Below are 10,471 nucleotides of genomic sequence, written 5' to 3'. Positions count from 1 at the left end.
GTGTAAGATACAGTGTAAGTAGTCCATATTTGCAAATCAAATCACCAAGTGGTGTTATGTAGATGATAAAAAGTAACGGACCTAGAACTGAGCCCTTTGGAACACCCTGTGTCAGTGCAATGGTGCACGGTGGACTTATTCCCTTGTATGGTGATATAGTAGGCCTACTTTCTATCATTGAGATAACAAATAGTTTGGTTGTTGTTATTCTTTAAGACGGTTAGTTTCTCAATTTTCTTTATACCTTTTTATGTCTTTATTTTTTTTTTCAAGACAATATTTCACCAAAGTTGGGCACTTGAAAGGAGAGCGTTTGGATTTTTGTATCTGCAGTTTGTATGCGTAATTTGTATTTGAAAGGACAGCAAAGTAAGAACATGGATTCCAGATAGAAATTATGCAAGCCAGATTCGAACCTGCATTCCCTACATCAGTATCACAGCACACGTGTCAGCTGTGCCACAGCACTACGTTTTTTTCTTTTTTTGTAACTTGTTAATGTTTGCACAAGTGAATAACCCCACAAAATACAGAAAAGCATTATTTGTTAAAGATATTTATACATCTCAGTTTAAGAATGTAATTTAAACAAGTACCAGTCCCAAAGTGGATGCTTTATCCTGAAGTGAAGGAGGTATAACCCAGCACTAATTCAACAAAAGAAAATACACAGAACAGATCTCTTTAGATCAGGTGCCCATAATCCATCCGAGACAAATTGCCACAAAAGCTAGATAAACAAACACTGATTTCTGGAATACTTTGACTTTATCAAATAAATAATATCTTTGAGAGGTCCTGTGCAGACTGCATCACAGCGACCACACAATGGACTTTAACATGCGGCTATTTGACAGATAAATGTTTCCCTGCGGTCTTGCCTTATAAGGATCCCACTTTCCCCTTCTCCAAATGTCCAATTAAAGAAGCACATTAAATGAACACATGGACCCTGTAAGAGTTTCTGCTCACGAAGGTGAACAACAGGACATCCATCACTTTTGCATTAGCCCGAGAGTCACTATTTGCTGTGCAATTAAAGATTAAACAAAAAACAACATGCAGACTCTTAAGGAAATGACCTCCAACTAAAAACATATGTGTTTTACACAAAAGCTGGTGTTTATTGTGGGAAATAGCACAACCGTTTTAACAACGTCTAGTTTTCCCAGGACATTTTTCAATCTAAAATGAATAACAGTGGCTATAAAATGTGAATTTCAGATGTTCTAGTTTGATTCTGTCACTGTAATGGAACTAATTCCTGTAAACAAGGAAATGCTTTGCCAAAGGCCATTTCTGTCATATTTCTTGAGTTGAATAACTCAAGTTCTGCGCTTGGGGCTGTAAAACCAAAACCACTCGAGGGAGAGAGCTGATGGAAAGAATCTATCACAGTATCACTGTCACATAATGTCTTAAATTTGTTAAGTGATTTTGGGAATGGTCATGTCTGATGACACATAATAACCTTAAATAAAAACTCTCTCTCATGTCTGCTAGACTTGACCTTGAGTCATGGTTGTAAATTCATCAGATGAAAGGTCTGATGAGTGTGAGTGTCTGAAGAGTGTAAAAAAGTGTTGCTCAAGACACAGAATGAACATGTCCAGTGATCCATATGCTTATCCACTTTATCCCACAACTTATGTGGAATCAAACTTTTTCACTTTAAGATGAAACCGAGATTATTACTATAATGTTCTTAAAGGGATAGTCCATCTAAAAATGAAAATTCTGTCATCATTTGCTCAACCTCATATTGTTACAAACCTGTCTTTCTTCAGCAGAATACAAAAGAAGATATTTAAAGAACGTTGAACAACATTGGAGCCTACTAGACTTCCATTGTATGAACCAAAAACGGACGTTTCTCAAAATAACTTCTTTTGTTCCATTGAAGTTTTGGAACATGAGGGTGGGTAAATCATGACAGAATTGTCAGTTAGGGTGAACTATCCCTTTAACACAGATTAGCATTTGATTTTCAGGAGATTGAAAAATAAATGAATACCTCTGAACATGACTGATCCAAAATGCATAAACTTTCCTCCAAATGACTGTCATCAGTCATGGGACTGTTGCACAGTTTTATTTAAGTGGTTGGGCTTTTTCACAATGAACTGACTTGCTGTGACATGATTCAGTCCTGCATATATGGAATGTAGAAAACGAAACTGATGAAGCATGAAGTCACACAAAGAAAGAGACCTGCATTCACCATGCAGTTGAGGCAGAAAGCACGGTTCAGCTAACAAAAAAATGTTTTTCTCTCCATAAATAAAGACAATAAATACACTTAATTTGCTACAAAATTATAATCTTTTATATTCTCCATGATATCATAGGTGCAACACCACCTAACTCTTTCACCCTCAAGTCTTAGATCCATCTGTTTAGGTGTCCAGTGACCCGAAAATTCTGCATCTGTTATTTTCACAATATGGGTGAGCAGTCACTCCATAGTCTTTCCCACGAATACAGAGAGGTTTTAGAGATCAGGAGCCAGCAGTTCCTGGAATTCCCTCGTAAATTTTCAGAAAATCTTCAGGAGGGCTTGACTGATACAGGACAGGATGAATGCTGCGGTCCTTCTCCTGTGTGGGTTTGGACTTTGCGGTCTTATAAATCTTGTCCCAGAGCAGACGAGGCACCGGGGGACTGAGGATGATGAAGACCCAGGGGTCTATGATGGGGTTGACCGATACCAAAAGAAGGGATATGAGATCCTTGTTGCCTTTTAGGCCGAAGACAAGGTTGATGTACAGTTTAATCTATGAAAACAAGAACACAATGTGAACTTATGTTGTGCATAAACAGCTAAACAAAACTGCAATAGTATCAACATACACTTTCCATTACAATGTTACAGTGTAATAATTTGGTGAATACATTTTGAACAGTATCTCTATAACTTCAAAAGGGGAAAAAGTTAATTTTTTTGTTTCTTAAAAACAATTAATTCACTTCATTTTCATTAGATACTAGTTCCTACTTCTACTGACTAGTTACTAACTCAATAGAGACAACTAATTGTTTAATTGTTAACATAGTGCACATGAATTCTATTGGCATCTCTGGTTGAGATATTAATACAATTGCTTTGTTACATGTTATTTGTCAAGTAATGACGGGTCTGAATGACTGTAGTTAGTATTAGGGATGGGCAACAGTGGTCGAGTAATCGAGTACTCGAACGTGACAGCGATCATCGATCATGAGAACGATGATCGCCCCGACTTTAAAAAAATATATTTGTCTCTTTTTTATTGGTTATTGCGTAATTTTGCGCGGTACCGGAGGTCTGATTGGTTAGCGTTATATAGCCTACATAGCATTATAATGAGAACACGATGGAAATAGAATGCTGTAAATTCTCTGTGCTTAGTTCCCCGTGTATCAGCAGTTAAAGGAAATCCACAGAGAAACTAGCGAGAACACTCAGACTAGCGCGTGAAGTTCATGGGGGCATTTGCGTCCTTTTCTGCAGATGCACGTTGTAAGATTACTTTTATGTTGTCTATATCTGATTAATCTAATATAAAGAGCGTTTGGTTGAGCTTAATAAGCTAGAAAAGCGCTGCCGTTATACCGGCTGTTGTTCGTTCTCTTCAGTTTCAGCTCAAATGCATTAATGCTCGACATTATGTTTAGAGACGGTCATATTCTTTTCAGATAGGCTATTTATTTCTCAGAATCATTGATATTAGTAATGCAGCAGTGCTATACTGTTCTCATATTTTTTAACAGTAGACCTAGTTTATTTAAAGTTGTTTTTCGTTATGAGTTCGAAAACGCGCAGTGATGTCTGTAAACACTTCGATCATGAATAATAAAATTAAGTGCATGATGTGCAGAGTCAATCTGTCAAAGCATTATAATGAGAACACTATTTTAATAAAATGTTGTTTCTGTGTGCTTTGTCCGTGTATCAGCGTTGTTAAAGGGTTAGTTCACCCAAAAATGAAAATTCTGTCATTAATTACTTACCCTCATGTCGTTCGACACACCTGTAAGACCTCCGTTCATCTTCGGAACACAAATTAAGATATTTTAGTTGAAATCTGATGGCTCTGAAAGGACTCCATTGGCACAATGCACGGTTCACTCTCAAGACCCTTAAAAGGTACTAAAGACGTCGTTACAAAGTCCATCTCACTACAGTGGTTCTAAATTATTTTTATGAATCGGCGAGAATAGTTTTTGTGCGCAAAAAAACCCTAAATAACGACTTATATAGTGATGACGATTTCAAAACACGGCCTCATGAAGCTTCGAAGCGTTATGAATCAGTGAGTCGAATGAGCAGTTTGGATCGCCAAATTTCAGCAGTTTGGCGGTTTGACACGCGATCCGAATCATGATTCGACTCACTGATTCATAACGCTTCGAAGCTTCATGAGGCCGAGATTTGAAATCGTCATCACTATATAAGTCGTTATTTAGGGGTTCTTTGCGCACAAAAACTATTCTCGCCGATTCATAAAGTTATTGTAGAACCACTTTAGTGAGATGGACTTTGTAACGACATCTTTAGTAACTTTTAAGGGTCTTGAGAGTGAACCGTGCATTGTGCCAATGGGGGCCTTTCAGAGCCATCAGATTTCAACTAAAATATCTTCATTTGTGTTCCGAAGACGAACGGAGGTCTTACGGGTGTCGAACGACATGAGGGTAAGTAATTAATGACAGAATTTTCATTTTTGGGTGAACTAACCCTTTAAGGGAAGAGCGCATTCAAAATGTTCCGTTTCAAACCAGCCTGTAAAATCTAGCACGCTGAAGTTCACGTGCGCATTCACGTCCTTTTGTGTTAATTTAAGTTGTAATAGGTTCCTATTAATCTTCATATTAATATTGATATAGGGTGTGTTTGGTTGAGTTTATTAACCAGCTAGCAAGCTCTGCAAGGTGGTGTTATTTCACAGTTTCAGCTCAAAGGCAATGCTCGATATTATTGACTTGGTTATTCGAGACGGTCATTTTATAAAGATGTTTCTTTTTCAAAGACATTTATGCATCATAATCTAGCAGTTATTTTTTGCTTTATATGTTTATGTTTTCATATACCCGTTTTGATGTCACGTTTGTATTTGTCAACAACCATTTTCATAACAGTATTTTTATTATCTCAATGACGGACATGCCCCGCCCCCTGCACATGCCCCGTCCCCGAGTCTTCGAGTACTCGTTTTTGAGACCTATCGATGATCGAAATGAGAAATTGACAAAAATGCCCATCCCTAGTTAATATTGGTTAAAATGATACTAGTAACCATTAGAATACACACTAGTGTCTATTAGCAATATGAAAACTGGAATAGACACTATAACTATTTGAATTAGCTAGAAGCAACTAATTAATTAATACTAGTCTAGTACATGATGAATAGTTACTACAACTGGAATAGACCAGCAAAAACTAGTCTGAAGTGAAATATCATAACCACATACCCATAGAATCCAACGGCAAATGTGCAATATGTTACCAGTAACAGCAGAATAGTTACATTTTACCATAGTATGGAAGCTTGTTTACATCACAGAATATAAAAAGGTAATTGCAACTTTTTATCAATTTACGCTTTATAACTTTACAACATTTTCAGAAATGTGAGTTCATATCTCACAATTCTGAGAGAAAAAAAATTTGAAAAGAGTTTCAGAATACTTGGAACTGCAAGAAAAAATTCTGAGATAATGTGAGATCATTTAGTAGTTGCGAACTCACAATTCTGCTTGCAATTCCGAGTTTATATCTTACAATTTGGGGGGAAAAGGTCTGATAGATACGAATATATAGGCTACATATGATATATAAACACAATTCTGACTTTTTTTCTCAGAATTGTGAGATATAAACCCGTAACTGAATGATAAAGGCTAAATTGTGAGATATAAACTCACAATTCAAAGAAAAAAGTCACAATTGTGAGTTCACATATCACAATTTAGTTTTTTTTTTTTAAGTCGCAATTACCTTTTTCTCACAATTGCAAGAAAAAATACAAAAGATAATTTTTCTCACAATTCTGACTTTTTTTTCCACAAATCAATGTTTACATCTGACTTTTTTCTCAGAATTGCGATATAAACTCACAATTAAGCTACATAAGTTACATAAACTCGCAAAACTCACAATTCTGATATTTCCTCGCAGTTGTGAGTTTATATTTCACATTTCTCAATTTATAACTCGCAATTGCGAGAAAAAATTGCAAGTTTATATATGACAATTTTGACTTTATTTCTCATAATTGCAACTTTATTTTTTAGAATTCAGAGGGGAAAAATGTCAGAATTGTGAATTAAAAAATCGCAATTATCTTTTTATTTTTTATTCAGTGGCGGAAACAAGCTTCCAAACATAGCCTACTACTGTGATAATGACTAAGAAAATGTTCTAGTATGTAGTAGTTACTGAAAAGGTTCAAGTATATAATGTATAAGTAGCCTACTTGTTAGCTACTAATTCATATGTGAGTGATTATTGAAGAAAGTATAGGCTACTTGTAGGCCTATAAAAAGGACTAGTAATTATTGGATAACCTAATATAGGCCTATAGCCTAATTGAAAAATGTAAACATATTGTGTAGCCTACATACTATAAAAGTACAATAATTTGGACACTAAACAATTTGTTTGTGTCTTTGAGCAAACAGGACATTACTTCTAGTAATCAACCCAAGAAAAGAAAAGTAAACTCGTGTAGAGTGTTTGTGGGTGATTTGAGTGAAACTGCCTTACCACAAGAGGAAGAGAGCAAATGACGAATGCTATGGTCATGAAGCCGAGCAACACCAGATGTTCTACCTCCTTCGCGATGGAGCGTTGCCTCTTGTGACCTTGCTGTCGTCGGATAGAGCTCCGGTGCGCCTTGCGTCTTCGGTACATGAGTGAAAGATGATAGATGACGGACACGTTGCACAAAACCGTGCACACAATCATGACGAGCAAGCAAGTCGCGTAAATTATATTGAAAACTTTGTGCTCCTTTTCAAATGGGTTCATGTCAATGAAGCACCACGTACCCGGACAATGTTGAATATACTTCCCAAAACCGATGAAAGGTGTGACACAGAAAAGAGCGCAAATCAAGTAAATGAGAGCTATGGTGATGTATCCACAGCGTTTACTCAAGCGCTTCTCATAAAAGTAAGGATGTCCTAAGGAGAGCCAGCGCTCCACAGCCATGGAGAGTAGAATAGCGAGAGTGACCAGACTGAAAAATGTCATCGCATATCCAAAGTGCCCGCAAACGAATCTGTTTTTACTCATCCCGATCAAAGACTCCTTCCTCACGTACGCAGTTAAAACCAGAGGACTGACAGAGAAAGTTCCCAGCAAATCTGTGATGACCAAAGATGTAACGAGGACTTGGAACAAAGTTGCGGGCTGTTTCCTCCGCCGTATTTCCAAGAGAATTAATGCGACCACGTTCCCAAGGACACCGGCGGAAAACATGATCGCAGATGTTTTAGGAGATCCACCATCAGAGACAAATGTGCTATTCTGGCAGTGGAAACTGTCGTTTCTCGGGTCTGATGCCATAAAAAACCCTTTTCCCTGTATTATCCACCCAGGCGTAATTGTGTGCTGGTTGAAGTATATTTGTGGTAGAGGATGTATCATAGCAGAGAAGAATAAGGCTCCATACTTATAGTGGAACCGAACGTTTACGCACGGCACAGCCCATTACTTTCAAAAGAGAGAAGTAACGAGAGAGTGAGGAGGAGTTTTAGCAGAGCATGCTCTGATGTCAACAGCATTATAATGACTCAACACATCTAACTTAGTAGCTATATATATATATATATATATATATATATATATATATATATATATATATATATATATATATATATATATATATATATATATATATATATATATATATATATATATATATATATATATAATTCAGTTAAATGAATGAAAATTAAATAATAAATATGTTAAATATATGACTAAAGTATTTATAAATGATAAATGTAAAATATTCATATATTACAAGCAATACATTATAATACATTGTATTATATAATATCCTATGATATCAGATCAGTTTATAAATAGTACTTAAAATGAAATATCATTACATGTTATTTATTTGCAAATGACAAGCTATGTTTAATGTTATGTATAGTTAATGCGTATAAAATCTTGGTTTACCATCTGCATGGCATCATGACGCCTCCCAGTGGGGGAATATTTACAATACTACGAGTTTTAGGAAAGACATATTTTCTCATAACAAAACAGCAAGGTTAAAAGATGTGGAGGTGGGGACAACTTTTCAATTTTGTGTAAAAAAAAAACCAATGAAAAAAAAGCAAACACAGAAAATAGCTGGAACAGCCATCCGGCTAAATTTGTTATAAAACGTAATAAAAACAAGTTTTATATATATATATATATATATATATATATATATATATATATATATATATATATATATATATATATATATATATATATTAACATTTTGAATAGAAATGGGTACCTATCATACCACATATCTTTCCATATGTCATCAATTGAAAAAGTGTGCACATAGTATTGATCCACTTCATCTTCATATCAACTGGAGTTCCACAGGGATCAAAACTAGGACCACTTTTAATCTCCTTTTACATTGAATCACAAGCAAAGTTATCATATCCAATGGCTTTCTTTATCATTCTCGTGCAGTGATACCCGGTTTAATCTCTATTTCTACCATCTAACAAACAGGTTTCACAGCATGTCTTGAAAACTTTTCTGTCTAGATGAATGAAGCAAAATTGATTGAAAACAAAGCAGCTTTTCATCCTCCCCCCGTTGCCAAGACCATGTCATTTCAATAGACAAACTCAACCATCTCACCCACTCAGACAGCCAAGAGCCTTGACAACGACCTGTTGTTTGCACCTTAAATACCACAGTCAAGACATGCAGATTCCTCCTGCATAAAATCCAGATCATTAGTAGAACAATTGCATGTACATACAGTAGCCTGCTACGAGTTTATTAGCAGTAACCAATGCAACTGCAGAACAAAATGTTCCGTCTTTCAATGACTGTATCATTTAAATTTTTCTTCATTTTTGTAAATAATGGACATTGTAGTGAACTTGGGACTGTGCCACAGTCTGCCACTATTTTCTTATTTGAATGAAACTGAAATTGTTTTAATGCTTTGTACATATACATCATCCCAAAGGTGTTCTATCGGGACTGCAGGCCAGTCAAGTTCCTCCACACCAAACTCGCTCATCCATGTCTTTATGGACCTTGCTTTTTGCACTGGTGCGCAGTCATGTTGGAACAGGAAGGGGCCATCCCCAAACTGTTCCCACAAAGTTGGGAGCATGAAATTGTCCAAAATATCTTGATATGCTGAAGCATTAATAGTTCATTTCACTGGAACTAAGGGGCCAAGCCCAACCCCTGAAAAACCTCCCACACCATAACACCATACACCATAACCCCCCCTCCACCAAACTTTACACGTGGAACAATGCAGTCAGGCAAGTACGGTTCTCCTGGCAACAGCCAAACCCAGACTCCATCAGATTGCCAGACAAAGAAGCATAATTCTTCCCTCCAGAGAACACGTCTCCACTGAGAGAACAGTCCATTGGCAGCGTGCTTTACACCACTTGCATCCGACACTTTAAATTGCACTTGGTGATGTAAGGCTTGGATGCAGCTGCTCAGCCATGGAAACCAATTCCATAAAGCTCTCCTCGCTCTGTTCTTGAGCTAATCTGAAGGCCACATCGAATTTGGAGGTCTGTAGCTATTGACTTGCAGAATGTTTGGCGACTTCTGCGCACGGTGTGCCTCAGCATGCGCTGACCCCGCTCTGTCAAGTCAAGTCACCTTTATTTATATAGCGCTTTTTACAATGCTGATTGTTTCAAAGCAGCTTCACGGTGTTAAACAAGAAAATAATGCAACAGAATTTGATTCGTCTGTACAGCCGCTCTGGAGAAAATGGTGATGTCATCCAGCTCATTTCAATTATCATATAGTGTCAACGCGGGCAGATCAGTAATATAGTTGAATATTTAGTGTCCCCAACTGAGAAAGCCAAAAGGCGACAGAGGCGACGGTGGCAAGGAACCAAAACTCCATCAGGTGACATAATGGAGAAAAAAACCTTGGGAGAAACCAGGCTCAGTTGGGGTGATTGTGGCCTACCACTTTGTGGCTGAGATGCTGTTGTTCCCAATAGCTTCCACTTTGTTATAATACCACTAACAGTTGACCGTGGAATATTTAGTAGTGAGGAAATTTCACAAATGGACTTATTGCACAGGTACCACACTGGAATTCACTGAGCTCCTAAAAGCAACCCATTCTTTCACAAATGTTTGTAGAAGCAGTCTGCATGCCTAGGTGCTCGATTTTATATGGCCATGGAAGTGATCGGAACACCTGAATTCAATGAATTTAGAGGGGTGTCCCAATACTTTTGGCAATATA

The 10,471-nt window shown here is 37.0% G+C and overlaps 1 protein-coding gene across 1 annotated transcript; it reads right to left on the bottom strand.

Annotated features, from left to right (window-relative positions):
• Positions 1-549: 549 nt before the first annotated feature.
• Positions 550-7,731, bottom strand: ptger2b (prostaglandin E receptor 2b (subtype EP2)). The gene is made up of 2 exons (XM_079830349.1): positions 6,749-7,731; positions 550-2,774 (listed from the first exon to the last, which is right to left on the bottom strand). The coding sequence occupies exons 1-2, from the start codon at positions 7,631-7,633 to the stop codon at positions 2,499-2,501; spliced, it is 1,161 nt and encodes a 386-aa protein (XP_079686475.1). The 5' UTR covers positions 7,634-7,731; the 3' UTR covers positions 550-2,498.
• Between the last annotated feature and the right edge of the window lie 2,740 nt (positions 7,732-10,471).

This window comes from Gobio gobio, assembly GCF_949357685.1.
Source record: "Gobio gobio genome assembly, chromosome: 12".
NCBI classification, from domain to species: domain Eukaryota; kingdom Metazoa; phylum Chordata; class Actinopteri; order Cypriniformes; family Gobionidae; genus Gobio; species Gobio gobio.
Note: the sequence above shows the minus strand (reverse complement) of the source record. Positions and strands in the feature narration are given on the sequence as shown.